Here is a 17,573-nt window from a genome sequence, read left to right as displayed (position 1 = left end):
TGGTTTTCACCCCCGCAGGTACAAGCAGCAGCTGTCTCTGGCCGTAGAGAGGGAGCAGAGCCTGGAGCGTGACAAGGTGCAGTTGGAGCTGGCCTGGCAGCGCCGCTGCGAGGGTGTCGAGCGGGAGCAGTACCAGCGGGCTGAGGACTTGATTCAGGGCCTGACCGCGGCCAGAGACCAGGTCTCTGCTCCCCAGGGCTGTCTGACTTCCTTCTGCAGAAGGAAGGGCTGGGAACGTCCACTGCGGTGCGTGGAGCCCGGCTTGGGCCCTCACCGAGTTATCCTTTGCATTTGAAAACACTCAGCCTCACTGAGCAGTTTGATTTATAACAACAGGACTTAAAGTGATAAGATGAGTCCCTGCCCATAGCCTTTCTCTAACGGCCAGTGCAGCTGCCTCTGGAGCTGGATCAGCGCTTGCTGTGCTCTGCCGGCTCTGATGGCCACGTATTTCCTGGGGTTTCTCACCCGAGTGTCTGCTGTCTGCTTCCCAGCAGGATGGGGAGCTGGTCTGGACCCTGAAGGTGGCACTGCTTCCTTGTAATCCTCCCAGGATGAACTGAGTCTGTGTCTTCCCCAGGTTGCGGCCAAGCTGCAGGAGACAGAGCGGGTGCTGTGTGGCCAGGAGGTGGTGCTGAAGGCCGTGACCCGAGAGAGAGACCAGGCTGTGCAGGCGCTGGGGACACGCGGACTCCACCCTGAGGAGGAGGCGCAGGTGAGGGGCCGCCTCCTGCTGAGCCTCCGCACGGCTCTTCCTCCCAAGCCCCTTGGAGACACCCACTCCCCCAGCCAGAGGGAAAATATGCCAAATAGAACCAGCACTGGAGGCAGGTCTTTTCAGCCCTATTTCTTTTAAAATGACTGTTTGCACAAACAAGGGTGAGGCTGAGCCTCAACCAGTTAACGGGAGTCTACACTCAATCTTTGTATCTTCAGCATCTGAAATATCAAAAACCCCCAAATTCAGATATTGCACCGTGGCAGACAGTAACACAAAGAACCAAGAGGTTAGAGCTTTATCCCCAAACACACTTCTTCACGCATGGTGAGTAAGCCATTCAACATGTGACGACGGCTGTTCCTCTCATAAAGCACAGACTTCCTTACTGCTTTGCACTGGTCAGAGCCTGATACTGACTATGGGATGCCTGCGGGTTGAATGGTGGCCCCAAAAGGCATGTTCCGGTCTCAGTGCCTCAGGATGGGACCTTCCTTGGAAATAGAGTCTTTATGGATGGAGTTAGTTAAGATGACATCACTTGGGAGCAGGGTGGGCCTAACCCAATAGGACTGGTGTTCTTAGAAAAGCACACACGTGAAGACAGACACAGGAGGAATGCCATGTGACGACAGAGGCAGAGAGTGGAGCCTTGTGTCTGCGGGCCAAGGGGTGCCAAGGACTAGCGCCAGTAAAACCTGAAGCCAGAAGCGGCAGGATTTGACTCAGAGTTGCAGAGGGGGCATTTGCTTCCACTGAGGGGGACCCTTGGCGCATGCCTAGAGTTTGGCATTACAGTGAACACAGCCCATGTCTTGCCTTGCCTCTTGCCTTGTCCCCCGTCCATCCAGCGCTCCGGAGGGAAGCCCTGTCACCGGGCTGCTATGAAATCTGGGCAACCCGCAAGAAGAAGTGCCTTCCAGAGCTGCACCAGCAGAGCTTAGCCCGAGCCTGTCTCAGACATGACCTTCCTGGTTCAGTGGCCCATTGTTTCAGTAGTTGATCTCTGTCCATTTGTGGAAAGTCACTTACCCGGTTGTCCAGGATAATGGAACCACTGAAATCCTTAGGATGTTTCCAGGGGTGCTGGCCTCTTCCCACCTGTCCAGCTGTCCACCTGCAGAGGGAGGATGGACGTGGCACAAGCTGCGTCTCCAGGCGTCCACCGGCCCTGCTTGTGCCTATGTGCGCGCAGCCAGACTGTCGGGAGTGCAGGTTGTAGCTCATGTGTCCTTGCTGGGAGGATTCGTGCTCGCTGTGGGTGGAAGGCGGCCCTGGGGCCTCACTGCGACCTCTGTGGCTGGCACTTGCCCGCAGTTGGTGCTGGGTTGACCTAGCGTTCACCTGGTGGAGGTGGGCTCCTGCCAGCCATGCTATGTGGGCAGTGACTGTCCTCTCTGCACAGGTGACTGCGCAGCCCCCTATCTGGCCACCCTCAGAAACCTCGGGAGCTTCCGAAACACACCCCTCTGAGTCCCAGCAGGACCTACTAGGCCCGATGCCTTAGGGGTTGAGCTCCGAAAGGCACATCTGTTAACAAGCCCCCGGGGAGATTCACCGTCAGCCAGTGGTCAGGCTTGGGAGCACCGATGTTCCCAGGAGGAGAGGTGGGGCCGACCCCAGCCTCCAGAGTCACCTGTGGTCCTGGGGGCTCACAGCAGTTAGTCTCTGCATGGGTGCCTTCCCTAGGACACATAGAGAAAACAAATGCCTCTCTTTTTTTTTTTAATCAATGGACCCCCACCCCAATTTTTCTTTGTTGTATTTTCCCCCCAGGCTGGCAATTAAAAGAAGTCATTTGTCTCCAAGCACCAGCTCGGCTGGTCAGGGAGGCCTCTCATGGCTGGTTGCCTTGTTAAGTGAACAGGGGCTTTAGAAATGGTCTAGGGGTCAGAAACAAGTGCCCCGCCCATCCCATGCAGAGTGGGGAGATGCACACCTTTGTCCTGTACAGAGGGGCCCGGCCACGGGACCCCGGAGACAAAGCGAGTGGGGCGCGCCGAGCAGCATCCCAGGCACCTGCGAATGTGAGCTGGCGTGGCGGTCTTGACAGAGAGGTGTGGCTTCCAAGCCAGGACCCAGGGTGGGGCAGAATGCTGCACAAGTTCCTGGCTGACCCAATGGAATGAAGTTTTTTGAATCCTGCAGAAAATAGCAAAACACTTGTGCTCCCCCTACAGGGCCTTAATACTGGGAACAGGTTAAGGATGTGACCACCTGGTAAAGCGGCAGGTGTGGGCGGACAGCAGTTGGTGCTGAGTTCTGCAGGGGTGAGCCCTTGGCAAACACTAAGGTAGGAGCAGTGAGGGAATCTGTCATACACTGAAGTCAGAAATAGAGGCCGCCAGGGAGCAAGACACCGTGCTTCCTGGGGAGTGATGAGCCCATCACAGATTCCACTGTGCAGATGGGCAGGCTCTTGGCTTTGGCCACCTCTTCTCCCTCGCTTGGTACTAGTTCCGAGCACGGAGCCTCAGCAGAGCCGTGGTGATCACCCCACGGAGACCAAGGCACCACCGTCGGGCAGGCACTACCAGGGCAGAGACGCAGCCACGGCCGCAGGGACAGAGGATTCGCCTTGCAGCTGGGCTGCACTGCGGCTTTGAGGTGGATCCTGTTGTTCAGGACAAGGAAGCTGAGGACCTGAGAGGAGTGGTCCCTGCCCCACAGGTGGCAGAGGGAGAATGTGAGTAGCACCAGCCAGCTGCACACTCACGGCCCCGACCACACTGCTGTCTGCCTGAGTGGGAGCAGCCTGAGGCTCTGCCACGGAGAAGGTGGGAAATGTCCCAATGGGCACAAAGAGGGAGGTCGGGTGTTTGCAGCAGGAGCAGTGGGGCCAGAGCAGTGGCTGGAAGGAGACAGAGCAGGTGCATAGCAGAGCCAGTGGTGGCTTGAAAAGCTGGGAACTGTGAGTAACAGAAGAAATAGCTTCATTCTGAAAGTAAAAGTAATATCTGGCCACTGCAGAAATTTTACAATTTAATTTAGCACAGTGTTCTCTGGAGTCAAGTGGGCCCAAGGTTCACCCCAGCTCAACTCCTCCTTGGCCGGACCTCTTGGGTCCCCTGTGGTGCCTTAGTGGGAAGTTGGTGACAGCGTGTGTCATGTGCTTGCTCAATGCCAGGGCTGAGCGTTGTGGCCGGGTCAGACCCGTGGAGGCCGCGTGCGTGTCTGTCATCAGCGTGTGGCTTTGTGTGGTCGGGTGGCCCCCAAGAGCTCGTGTCTCTGTTTCCTCATCTGTGTGACGGGTACCCCGTGAACGCTTGGCCCACTGCGGGTGGATGTGAGCTCTGCAGATGTGAGCCAGCATCGCTTGGAACAGAGAAGAGAACAGATCGTGTCTGTCCAACACTCAGGCATTTTAGTGTATTTCCTTCCAGCCACCTGTATCTCCATATCTCATGTATGTTCCTGTGCCCATACTGTGTTCATATAGCTCAGGTCATGCTATATAACGTTAATTCTTTTTTAAAGTTTCCATAAATATTTCTCACATCATTAAAATTCTTCAAAAATGCAGGACTTCCCTGGTGGCGCAGTGGTTAAGAATCTGCCTGCCAATGCAGGGGACACGGGTTTGAGCCCTGGTCCAGGAAGATCCCACATGCCACGCAGCAGCTAAGCCTGTGCGCCACAACTACTGAACCTGCGTTCTAGAGTCCTGAGCCGCAACTACTGAGCCCACGTGCCACAACTACTGAAGCCTGCACACTTAGAGCCCACACGCCACAACTACTGAAGCCCGCATGCTCTAGGGCCTGTGTGCTGCAACTACTGAGCCCACGTGCTGCAACTACTGAAGCCCACGAACCTAGAGCCCATGCTCTGCAACAAGAGAAGCCACTGCAATGAGAAACCCACACACCATGACGAAGAGTAGCCGCCGCTCGCCACAACTAGAGAAAGCCTGCATGCAGCAGCAAAGACCCAACGCAGCCAAAAAGAGAATAAATCAAAAATAAAATTCTTCAAAAATGCAACTTAAATGGTTGTGTACTTTATTGTATGACCATGCCATGGTTTACTTCATCGTCTCTCACTAATGGCCATTGGGATCATTTGCACAGATTCTTGTAATGCTGCATGGGCATGTTTGTGCGTCTCTGAACTTGTTAGAAGCTCGCGTTGTGTTCACATAGTCTTGGTCTCTCTCAGCAGGACTGGTCAAAAGTCCTCGCGAGCCCGGCTGGTTTGCTTTGCTGGTAAGCAGGATCCAGCAACCAGTCGGAAAGTCAGAAAGTGTCAGGATGGGACCTAGGCCTTGAGTGGGGAGTAAGCATGTGCTGCTTCCTAGGGGAGGACCTTCCTTCCTGCCCATTTGGAGGTTAGTGTGCTGATGGGGCAGCCGTGGAGGAGAGGAGCCGGGTGCTTTCTGCAAGCAAACATCCACAGAGGGCTGGGTTGTGCTGGGCCCAGACACAGAGAACTAGGCAAACCACAGGCTCCCTTCCTCTGTCCCCTCTTCTCTGGCACCCAGTTCTGTACAGGCAGTGTCTGAAGACAGTGGTTTCATAGAATTTGCCTGGTTTTCTAGTTGTTTACAGCCAGAGGGCAAGTCCCGTAGCAGCAAATCCCTCATGGTCAAAGGCAGAAGTCTCTCTTGCCATCATTTTCAAAGGAGATTTTCACTCAGGGTGACAGGTTTTTTTTTCTTTCTGCATATAGTTCCATTGTCTTCTAGATTTCATTGGTTCTCATGAGAAGTTGTCAGTTTCTTGTATTTGTTCTTCTGCAGGAACATAATGTGTCTTTTTTTCCTCTGGTCGCTTTTAAGAGGTTTTCTTTATCATTGTTTTTTAGCAATTTGACCATGATGTGCTCTTTGGTGTGACTTTTTTTGTGTTTATCTTGTTTCAGGTTTCTTGAACTTCTTGGATCTGTGGACTAACGTTTTCATCAAATTGGAAATTTTTTTGCCAACAAGTTCTGAATCCTTTTCTGTCCCCCACAATGATCTGGGTTAGTGTGTGTCTGCTTCACATTATTCCGAGGTCACTAGAGCTCTGTTGTTATTTGTTCTTTTTGGTTTCTTTCACTCTGTGCTTGAGTTTGAATACTTTCTACTGCTATGTGTTTATGTTCCCTCATCTTTTCTCCTGTAGTGTCTGATCTGCTCTTAATCCCATCCTAGCCAGTGAATTTTTCCTTCAGACAGTATATTTTCTATCTCTGTAGATGCTATTTGGTTCTTTTTTGATATCTTCCATTTTTCTTTTTATGTTCATTTTTTTTTTAAATCCTGGAGTACATTTATGGGAACTGCTTTAAAGTCCTTGACTGCCACTTAGCATGATGTCTTCATGGTCCTTCGCTGTTGTAGCTTGTGTCAGAACATCGTTCCTTTTTATGGCTGAGTAATGTTTCACAGTGTTACCCTTTGTTTATCCATCATCTGTTGGTAGACATTTGAGTATTTCCATTTTGGCTACTATGAATAATGCTGCTCCAAACATGTGTACAGGTTTCTGTGTGTATGTATGTTTTCATTTCTCTTAGGTCTATACCTAGGAGTGGAATTGCTGGGTCGTATAATAGCTCTGTGTTTACTTTGTTGAGGAACAGCCAGACTGTCTTCCACAGCAGCTGCACCATTTTACATTTACAAGCCACTGCGTTCCTTTACCTTTTACAGTGCACAAGGATTCCATTTTCTCCACATCCTCAGCAACACTTGTTACCGTCTGTCTTTTTTATAACTGCCACTCTAATGGGTGAATGATGGGTTTCGGACTAAAAAGGAAGGGTCCCCAAATTTCTCAATAAAAGTTATCTTTGAAAAACAGTGGTCTTGTCTTTATGAAACACAGAAGAAAAAGTTTTTTCATACTTCTGTCAACATTACCCACCTCCAGGACAGATGACGGGGAGCAGGGACGGGGGGGCAGGTGGACGCAGATGCAGCCAGCCTCAGTGCACAAGGGAATCATTGGTTCTTGGCTGTGACCATTTTCTCTTCTTTCTTTTTCTTTTTTTTTTTTTTTTTCCGTATTTGACAGATGCTTCTAAGGCATCAAGAAGAAGAAACAAGTAAAAGTTTTCCATCTACTGTGATCCAGCAGCTACAAGAGCAGAACACAAGCTTGCGAAATGTTATTGCACAGATGAGGAAAGAAATGGAAACTCTAAGCGATCAGATTCTTCCTTCTGCCCAGTTAGGAGGGGAGACCTCACAAACAAACCAGCCTGACCCAAAGGCAGCCACTGATTCAGCTGTACCTGGTGAGTGAGGGGGAGGGGGAGAGGGAGGATGAGGAGCCACCTCTACTGGGTCCAAAATAGGCTTCACTTGGAGTCTTATAAATGAACATCCCCTTTGATAGATTACTTCAAAATGTGACAGCTGCTTTTCCTCCAAGGGAAGGGATCTTAAGTCAAATATTTTATATACAATAAAAACTTTTTATTGGTAAGTGGAGGGAAAAAGTGAAGGATACACACTCGACACACTTAAAAACCAGAGCCAGACTTGGACCAGGGGCTGGGTTGGCGTTGTGCTCTCCTGGAGTGGGCAGGTGGGGCTAGGGGAGCAGGCCCTTCCTCAGGGGGACATCCAAGCCCCGAAGGTCGCCCAGCCCCATGCTATTTGGAGCAGGGTCTCGAGGGGTGGTGAGTGGAGGGGCAGTGCCTGAGACGGCTGCGCTCAGGATGAGATGGTTGTGTCTGTGCGTCAAGGGTTGCAGGACTGAAGGAGGTTGAGTGTTTGCTCCTGATCGTGGGGCCCCCTCGGAGAGCATGGCGAGCTGGTCTCTGGAGGGGAGGGTATCACACAGACAGCATGGGACAGTCATGAGGGTCGGGCAGGGGAGGGCGGGGATGGTAGATAAAGGGTGAGAGTGTAAACACATGTGCCTGTGTGTTTACTGGGTTTTTTGGAAGATTATGTTCTGGCCCTTGAAGCAGAAATGCGAACTCTAAAGCATAAATTTAAAACATTGGAGGAACAACTAGAAGATGTGTTAGATCCTTCGAAGACGACCTCGTCCTGTGCTGGCGTTCAACCCAGTGTCCTGGCCTCCACAGACACCACCGGTGAGAATCCTTGTGTCGTGTCGTGTGCTCTGCCCAGTGACTGTCCAGTGACACAGCCCGAGGAGCTGTTGCAAATGTGCCACCCCCGGAGCCCCTTGTCCTCCTCCTGAGCCAGCCACTGTCCTGACTCCTCACCCTGTGGCTGAGTTTTCATATAAGTGAAATTACATGTGTGTACTCTTGTCTGGCTTCTTTTGAGTTGCAGTATGTTTTGGTTGATGGTCAGACTGTCTCCAGGCTATTCACACCATTTCCTCTCCCAGTAGCAGTCGTGAGAGCCGTTGCTCTGGTTCCTGCTGACACAGCACAGTTGGCAATCTCCTGTACAATATATCCTTGAATCTTATTTATTTTATACATAATAGTTTGTACTTCTTAATCCCCCACCCCTATCTTGCCCCTTCCCCCTTCTCTCTCCCCACTGGTAACTACTCGTTTGTTCTCTGTATCTGTGAGTCTGTTTCTTTTTTTGTTATATTCACTAGTTTGTTGTATTTTTTGGATTCCACATATAAGTGTTATACAGTATTTGTCTTTCTCTGTCTGACTTCTTTCACTTAGCATAATGCCCTCCTGGTCCATCCATGTTGTTGCAAATGACAAAATTTCATTTTGTGACCAAGGAGGCAAGAATATACAATGGAGAAAGGACAGCCTCTTCAATAAGTGGTGCTGGGGGGGCTTCCCTGGTGGCGCAGTGGTTGAGAGCCTGCCTGCCAATGCAGGGGACACGGGTTCGCACCCTGGTCTGGGAAGATCCCACATGCTGCGGAGCAACTGGGCCCGTGAGCCGCAACTACTGAGCCTGCACGTCTGGAGCCTGTGCTCCGCAACAAGAGAGGCCGTGATAGTGATAGGCCCGCGCACCGCGATGAAGAGTGGCCCCCGCTTGCCACAACTAGAGAAAGCCCTCGCACAAAAACGAAGACCAAACACAGCCATAAATAAATAAAATAATAAATTAAAAAAAGACCTAGGCCTAGAACTGCCAATTCATTATTAAAAAAAAAAAATAATAATAAGTGGTGCTGGGAAAACCGGATGGCTACATGTAAAAGAATGAAATTAGAACACTCCCTAACACCATACACAGCAATAAACTCAAAATAGATTAGAGACCTAAATGTGAGACCAGAAATCATAAAAGTCCTAGAAGAAAACATAGGCAGAACACCCTGCCATAAATCTTTTTTTTTAATAAATAAGCAACTATTTTTTTTAATTAATTAATTATTTATTTATTTTTTAATTTTTGGCTGTGTTGGGTCTTCGTTTCTGTGCGAGGGCTTTCTCCAGCTGCGGCAAGTGGGGGCCACTCTTCATCGCGGTGCACGGGCCTCTCACTATCGCGGCCTCTCTTGTTGCGGAGCACAGGCTCCAGACGCGCAGGCTCAGTAGTTGCGGCTCACGGGCCTAGTAGCTCCGTGGCATGTGGGATCCTCCCAGACCAGGGCTCAAACCCGTGTCCCCTGCATTGGCAGGCAGATTCTCAACCACTGCGCCGCCGGGGAAGCCCTGCCATAAATCTTAGCAATATTTTTTTGGATCCATCTCCTGAGGCATTGGAAGGTCTTAATTTAAGACAAACTTATCCGTCAGTCTGTTCCTCTGTGGTTGGTCCAGGATCACAGGCTTGTTCTGGTTTCCACTTTCATTACTCTTAACTTCCTTTTCCGACAACGAGAAGCCTGGCTCCCGACCTCCTCAGTACATTACTTCTTCTATCCAGTTCCTGGGTGTGAGCAGCCTCCCTAGCACGGAGGCCTTTCCCCACGTGGAGGCCCCACTCTTTTACCCAGGCCCTCCCGGGCTCTGACAGCCAAACCAGGCTGCCCTCCACCCTGACACCCTCGCCTGCTGGGCCGCCAGCCCCCAGGCAGATCGCCCACAGAGGGTAACCTCCTGCCACCACCCATCTGATCGTTTATGGGGTCCATTGTTCAGGAAGGAAAGGAAAGGGCAGGCAGGACGCTCTGCCTACCTAGTCATCTTGTCCCAAATAGTGGACGTTTTATTTTTGTCTTTTCCAGTGCTGATAGCTTTTACTTTTTTCTCTTGTATTATTTCCCCTGAGTGGAATCTCTAGTATGATATTGATCATAGCTGGCTTTCTTCCTGATCCCAGAGAAAAACTTTCAACACTTTAAAGTTTAATATTTACTTTTTTTTTGTCAGATTAAGAAGGTTTCTTCCTATTCCTATGGTAATACAAATCTGTATGTTTTTGTCATGATTCTATCAGTTTTTGCTTAATGTATTTTGAAGCTTTGTTGTTCAGTGTATGTACATTTATGTTTTCTTGGTGAATTCACCTGTATATCATTATGTGGTGTTCCTCTTCATCCTGGTAGTTTTCTTTCCTCTCAAGTCTACTGTCTGATGCTAATTCAGCCAGTCCAGTTTTCTTCTTCTTTTTTTTTTTTTTTTTTTGGCCATGCTGCGCAGCATGTGGGGTCTTAGTTCCCTGACCAAGGATAGAACCCTAGCCCCCTGCATTGGAAGCACAGAGTCTTAACCACTGGACCACCAGGGAAGTCCCAGTCCTGCTTTCTTCTGATTGGCGTTTGCATGTATATCTTTATCGTCCATTTTCTTTTAACCCACCTCCATCATTGCATTTGAAGTGAATTTCTTGTAGGCAGCATGTAGCTAGGCAGTTTTGAAATCCATCTTGTGATACTTTAGCCGATGGGTTTAGAGTGTTTGCACTTGATGTAATTGTTGCTGTGTCAGGAGCCAAGCCTGCCATTTCATTTGTTTTCTATCTGTCGGTTTCCTCTTTCCTGCCTCCACTGGGTTACTTGAACATTTTTTAGTGTTCCACTTTAATCTAGTTTTTCAGTGTATCTGGGTACTTTTTCTAGTGTTTGCTCTAGGGATTACAATATCCTTACTTACCACAGTCAACTCGTGTCAACACTGCAATTTCAAGTGGAATGTGGGGATCTCACCACCAGTCAGGCCCCATCACCCCCTTTATTGTCGCAAATACCACCCCTCTGTACATCGAGAGCGACATCAGACAGGATCCTCGTTTTTGCTTTCAACTGTCAAACATAATTTTAAAAACTCAGGAGGAAAGGTATGGTCCATTCTTTTCCCAGATCCTTCCCCTTTCCATGACTCTTGATTCCAGGTTCCTTCTGTCTGAAGCACTTCCTTCAGCAGTTCCTTTACAGCAAGACTGCTGGTGACAAACTCTTGGTTTTTCTTCATCCGAGTTGTCTTTATCTCACCTTCATCCCTGAAGAGTATATTCACTGGTATAAAATTATGAGTTGACAGTTCTTTGCTTTCAGCACTTAAAATATACCATTTTCTTCTGGTGAGAAATCAGATGATCATTTCTGATGAGCAGTCCATCGCCTGTGAATCATTTCTCTCTGCCTGCTTTCAGAGTTTGTCTTTAGTTTCAGAAATCTGATTATGATGGTCTGTGCATAGATTTCCTTGGCTTATCCTTTTGACATTGAATCTGAAGGTGTGTCTTTTGCCAAATTTGAGAAGTTTTCAACCATTATTTCTTCAAGTATTTTTTTCAGCTCCACACTGTTTTTCCTTTTGGGACTCCAATGGCAAGAGTGTTAAGATCTTTTGTTATTCTCCCACAGGTCACTGAGGCTCTGTCTGTCTGTCTGTTTCCAATCTGTTTTCTCTATTGTTCAGATTGGAGAATTTCTATTATATCTTCAAGTTCACCAGTTCTTTCTTCTGTTGTCTCCATTCTCCTATAGAGCCCATACAGTGAGATTTTTATTATGGTTTCAGTTCTAAAATTTCCATTTTGTTTTTCTTTGTATTTTTTATCCCTTTGCTGAAACTTCCAATATTCATTTGTTTTGAGAGTGTATCAGATTGCCTATTGGAGTCGCTTTAATCTGTCATCTTGTTGTTGTCTTTTTCCATTCAAGGTGAGATTTTCCTTGTTGTTGATATAATGAGTAATTTTGGATTCTGTCATGGACATTTTGAGTGTCGTGTCATGAAATCCTGATTGTCATTGAGTCTGTTTTAATTCTGCTTCTGTTTTACCAGCAACTGTGTGGGTCTCCCTTTTCCTGGGCCTTGGTTCCTGGTTTGAGCTCAGTGGTGTCTCTGAGTCATGGCTGCTCCAGCACCAAAGTTGGGAAATACAGGAAGGAAAAAACTCCAGGAACTCACTGTGGATCATCCTTTGATTCCCAAGGTCCCCAGCCTCTCTGCCTGCTTTTCCTCCCTGTTCAGAATCTCCTCATCTGGCTTGGTGTGTGGTGTCCAGGGCTCTCAGCTGTAATCAGGGAGAGGAGTGGGGTGGAATGCACACACTCATTTTGTTCAGAATGAGAAGCTTAAATTGGTTTTTGAATGTTAAACCAACCCTGCATTTCTGGAATAAACTCAACATGTGATATATTCTTTTGCTAATATTTTATTGAGAATTATCACATTTATGTTATGGGTAAGATTGGCCTATAATTTTCCTTCCTCTTTTTTTTTTTTTTTTTTTTTTTTTTTTTTTTATGTGTTGGGGTTGGGGGTTGGGGGGATACATATAGAAAGGGAGAGGATGTCTTTTTTTTTTTTTTTTTTTTTTCTAATTTTATTTATTTATGGCTGTGTTGGGTCTTCGTTTCTGTGCGAGGGCTTTCTCTAGTTGTGGCAAGCGGGGGCCATTCTTCATCGCGGTGCGCGGGCCTCTCACTATCGCGGCCTCTCTTCTTCCGGAGCACAGGCTCCAGACGCGCAGGCTCAGTAATTGTGGCTCACGGGCCCAGTCGCTCTGCGGCATGTGGGATCTTCCCAGACCAGGGCTCGAACCCGCGTCCCCTGCATTGGCAGGCAGATTCTCAACCACTGCGCCACCAGGGAAGCCCAATTTTCCTTCCTCTTGATGTTCACGTCAGGTTTTGTAATCAGGATTATTCTGGCCTCATAAGTAAGTTGGAAGATGGTTCACTATCTCTCTGTTTTCTGAAAAAGTTTATATTAGACTTATGTTAATTTTTCCTTAACCAATTGATAGACTTCAACTTTGAAACCACCTGGGCATAGAGTTTTCCTTGTGGGAAAGTTTTAAATTTTTAGTTCAGGTTTTTTTTCACAGTTAAAGGACTATCTAGATTTTCCTTTTTCTGTGTCATTTTTTGATGTTATAATTTGCTAGAAAATTGTCTATTTCATTTAAATTTTCAAAAATTTGGCATAAAGTTGCTTATGGGAGTGTATTCTCCACAAGTTTTCACAGCCCCCAGGATCTAAAGTAACAGCCTTTCCATTTGCTATATTGTCTCTGTCCGTTTTTCCTGCTTAATCTCACCAGGGACTTAACTTTGTCAAAGAACCTCCTCTGGTCTTGTTCACCCTCTATTGCACGTTGTTTTCTGTTTCCTCAGCATCTAATACTGACTTTGTTCTGTCCTTCCTTCTACTTTATTTGCTTTTTTTCCCTCATTTTTGAAATGGATGTTCAGTTCATTTATCTTTCATCCTTCTTTTCTAAATACGCTTGTATGTCTGTAAATACTTTTGAAAGGACAGCATTAGATGCATTCCTTAAGTTTTGATAAGCAGTGCTTTTATGATAATTCAGTTCAAAGTAATTTCTAATGTCCATTGTGATTTCTTCTTTGACCTGTGGATTCGTGAACATTTTCTTAATTCCCAGCCAAACGACTAGGAGGCTACACAGGTTGGCCTCTACCAGACACTAGCTGGTAAGGTTGGATTTTTTTTCCACGAAGACTCCTGCTTTCTTGACATAAGGACTGTTCTTCGTGTGCAGCTCATCTCAGTCTTTAGGAGCACCCAGCTGCATCCACTCAGCTTTAGAACATCTTAACGTCACAGTAGACCAGCAGTGACAGTAGGCATCCTTAGGGGAGGGCAGAGAAGAACACACCTCTGCCCTGGACACCTCAGATGTCCATCTCCTCAAAGGGAGGACAGGCAGTTGGAAGTTCCCAGGGCTTTAGGAGATGTGAGTCTGACAAAAATCACTCTCTCTGCAGGAGGAGCTGTGCCGGTCGATGGTCCATCCACGGGACTGGCGCTCAGGAGGCTTGGAGACAGGGCACATCTCCTGAGCTTCCTGGTGGCACAGCTCAGACAGAAGGTATGGCCGCCCTCTGATGCTAGACTGTGTAGGTCTTCTGACTGAAGGCACTCCTGGGGTGGCACTGAACCCCAGGAACCTGCTGTGACCCCTGCGAGGAAGGGGTGGTGGTGAGGAGCAGCTGGTTCACCTCTCGTGTGTCCCTAGAAGGCATGCAGTGAGGACCTGGTAGATGAGAGAGGAGAGTCCAGGGCAGGAGGGGCAGTGCTGGCCGTCGATGCGCAGGGCCCCGTCTCTGCCCTCCCAGGACGTGCTGGGCGAGTCCCGGGACCCGTGTTAAACCCAGGCACCAAGCTGTGGCAAGAACATGTGCTCGTCATCGCTATCTGTGACTCTAGATGCCTTGGCCAGTGCCGACCCTTTCAGTCCCCTGGCCCTGCCTTCCTGGGGGACGGGTTGTCACCAGGTGCTCGGCCGACCCACTCTTTCCTGGGGAGGCAGGACAGCTGGGCAAACTCCAGTGCAGTTCCACCCTGGCATGATGGTGCTGGTATCACAAACTGTGCTTTATTGCTATTAATTCATGACATCTCTTTTTTTTTTTTTTAGTGTTTTTTATTAAATTCTGGTAAAATATACATAACAAAGTTTACCATTTTTGCGTGTACAATTCAGTGACGTTAAGTATATTCACAGTATTGTGTAACCATCACCAGGGTCTGTTCCCAGAACTCTTTCATCATTTGAACAGAAACTCTGTCCGCGTTAAACACTAACTCCCTGTTCCCCACCCCCAGCCCCTGGTAAACTCTACTCTTTCTGTCTCTATGGGCCTGAGTCCTCGGGGAGCCTCATATCAGTGGAATCACGCAGTACTTGTCCTTCTGTGACTGGCTCATTTCACTCAGCATAATGTCCTCAACGTTCATCCATGTTGTAGCAGGTGTCAGAACTTCTTTCCTCTTGATAACTGGAGAGTATCCCAGTATTTAGTGTACCCATTCATCTGCTGGACACTTGGGTTGCTTCCACTGTTAGGCTGCTGTGAATGTGGTGGACACATTCTGCCGTGAATGTGGTCTGTCCAAGTCCCTGGTTCAGTTCTTCGGGATATGCATGAAGGAGTAGAATTGCTGGGTCACAGGGTAATTCTATATTTAACTTTTTGGAGAACCACTAATGTTTCCACAGAAGCTGCACACTTTCCACCCCCAGCAGGTGCACGAGGGTCCCTGTGTCTCACGTCCCCACGAGCACCCACTGCTTTTTCTGTCTTTTTGACTCTAGCCGTTCTAGTGGGTGTGAGGTGGACCTGACCTGTGGTTTTGATTTGCATTTTCCTGATGAAAAATGATGTTGAGCATGTTTTCATGTGCTTATCAGCCATTTGTATGTCTTCTTTGGAGAAATGTCCATGAATATCCTCTGCCCATTTTTAATCGGGTTGTTTATTGTCTTGTTGTTGAATTGTCAGAGTTCTTTGTATGTTCTGGATACAAGTCTTTTGTCAGATATATGATTTTTTTTTTTTTTTGCCACACCGCGGCATGTGGGATCTTAGTTCCCAGACCAGGGATCGAACCCGCTCCCCCTGCATTGGAAGCACAGAGTCTTAACCACTGGACCGTCAGGGAAGTCCCCCAGATATATGATTTGCAAACTTTTTCTCCCATTCTCTAGCTTGTCTTTTCATGGACTTGACAGTGTCCCTGGGAACACAGTTCTTACTGCTGGTGCTGGTGGTGTCACGCCACTCTGTCGCCTTGTGACGTTTCTTTCCCATGAGGCCGTTTTCATGTGCCCTTTCAAGTCCATAAGTACATAGGTTACACCATCCTGCAGACTCTGCATCTTCCATGGAACAGAACACCTGGCTGGTGACAGACATTGCTTGGCAATTTCTGTCTTTTGTGGGGAGCAGGCAATGCCCAGAAATCAGATGCCTTGTCTTGGCTGAAAGTTCATTTTTGCTGTTGCAGTGGAGATGAACTGGACCACTTTTCTGTTTCTGGGATTACAGACCTATGTCACATACGAGAGGAGGGGGTCTTCAGATGCTTGCCCTTTCCCAGTTCTGCCCCACCATCGGGATTTTACATCCCCCCACATGCTAGAAACAGGAAATAAACATGTAAATAAGAGCTTTTTTTTTTTTTTTTTTTTTTTTTTTTAATAAGAGCTTTTAATCCTGTCTTGGTAATGATAGATGGTTTGATTATCCTGAGGAAAAAAGTCTACCTTGAAGTGTTTTTTGTTTGTTTTTTAGTTAACAGTATATGTTTATCAAATGGTCACCTTTTTTAGTGTATGTGAATAAATAGAATAAAATATTCATTACGAATTCTTTGTAGGAGTCCCTGGAATAGGAAGATATTTTATCTTCCTGAGAATAAAATTGGCAAGTTGAGGGTGTAGAGAGGTGTGTCTTTCTTTCTGCCTGTCCTTTTCCCCTCCTTATGCTGGGAGAGCAGACGTTGTCGAGAGAGGTAGCTGAAGGACGGGGCGGCCCTGGAGCTCTGGCCAGGACTCTACTCGGGCACCTCCTAGCGGCCCCACAGCTGCCCCAGGTTGTTCGTGCAGCCAGGACTTCCCTTCCTGCCCCTTCCTACTCCTTCATCCACCTCTGCCTTTTGATAGGCTTGGGCCTCCCCACCCCTGCCCACGGTCACGTGCCCTTTGTCTCCACCTGGGACTAGGGCCCAGGAAGAGGGTTTTAAGGCCCACTGTCCAGACACCTCCGTGCAGGGACTCTCCCCAACCAACCTTGGGTCCAGTGTAGGCTCTGCTGCAGGTGCCCGCGTCCCCACTCTGGGGGTGACAAGTGGAGCCGCCTGGGAGCCTGGTTAGGTGGGACCGGAAGAGCTGCAGCTTGGCGGTGGGGCTGCAGGTTTGTGGGTGATAGAATTCGGCCAGAGAGGGGAGGCTGACCAGCACGTGTCCTGCTGATCTTTCTGGACGTTCTACCATCTACTGCTGCCCTTCTCTTGCTTCCGTGTCCTCCCTGCAGATCTGTTCCAGACCCCTTCCCAGAGCTGGCCACCTTCCTAACATTGTCTCTAAAACGGCCTCCCAGGTGCTGCGGGAACCCCTGGACATGGACACCATCCAGCGAGAGCTTCCCCCCGAGCTGGACCAGGTGCACCTGGAGGTTTTGCAGCTGCGGAAGCAGGTGGCTGAGATTGAGAAGCATCTCAGGTCAGCCCGGAAGGAAGGCAGGGATGCTTCAGGCAGGCAGCAACCGCACGCCTCAGACACCGAGGCTGTCGGGGGAGAGGTGGGTGCCCTGTGGGTGCCCTGCGTCCTGTGCGGGACTGGTCTGGGGTGCAGTCTTGGCCAGTGAGGGGCCCGCCCGCCCTCTTCTTCCTTGACTAGGCTGGCTCTGTCGGGGCTGTTCTCCGCAGACGCTGTCAAGGGCTGCCAAGCCCCTCGTCCTCCAGGTCGCTGAGATCCCTTTAAAAGCATGTAGGGAGGCTGCACATGTGAAGAGGACCGTTCTGTGTCCTCTAACACAGGAGTCCTTGCCTGTGTGCTTCAAGGGCCTGGGAAGCCCTGAAATGGATGCAACATGGTGGATTTTCCTTCCAGAGGACCCTCAGGGATGGATCCTGTGGTTCTCATGAGCTTCTCAGAGTGTTTGAGATGCTGTCCAGAGCACGGGCCACCAGGCCACCTGGCGTCCTGATCCTGGTCAGGCCCTTGGCACCCAGTTCCCCTCCAGTTCTGTGGCTGGGTTTAAGCCAAGGTCCCAGGCCAGGGCAAGAGCTCTGCAGCAGCACGTTGTCCCCACATGTC

At 48.8% G+C, this 17,573-nt stretch overlaps 1 protein-coding gene across 12 annotated transcripts in view; it reads left to right on the top strand.

The window, feature by feature from the left end:
• The window catches only part of CCDC57 (coiled-coil domain containing 57), a 113,925-nt gene that overhangs the window by 36,065 nt on the left and 60,287 nt on the right, over window positions 1-17,573 (top strand). For 6 of the 12 annotated variants that reach the window (XM_082374179.1, XM_082374190.1, XM_082374189.1 and 3 more), the window contains 6 exons: window positions 19-181; window positions 581-715; window positions 6,718-6,940; window positions 7,598-7,750; window positions 13,738-13,841; window positions 16,789-17,055. In XM_082374179.1, the coding sequence (XP_082230305.1) occupies window positions 19-181; window positions 581-715; window positions 6,718-6,940; window positions 7,598-7,750; window positions 13,738-13,841; window positions 16,789-17,055 (1,045 nt within the window). The remainder of the gene's footprint in view (window positions 1-18; window positions 182-580; window positions 716-6,717; window positions 6,941-7,597; window positions 7,751-13,737; window positions 13,842-16,788; window positions 17,056-17,573) is intronic. The other 6 variants (XM_082374186.1, XM_082374188.1, XM_082374184.1 and 3 more) reach the window with 5 other exon arrangements.

The sequence above is a fragment of the Balaenoptera borealis genome (genome assembly GCF_965194805.1).
Source record: "Balaenoptera borealis genome assembly, chromosome: 20".
NCBI lineage: Eukaryota > Metazoa > Chordata > Mammalia > Artiodactyla > Balaenopteridae > Balaenoptera > Balaenoptera borealis.
Note: the sequence above shows the minus strand (reverse complement) of the source record. Positions and strands in the feature narration are given on the sequence as shown.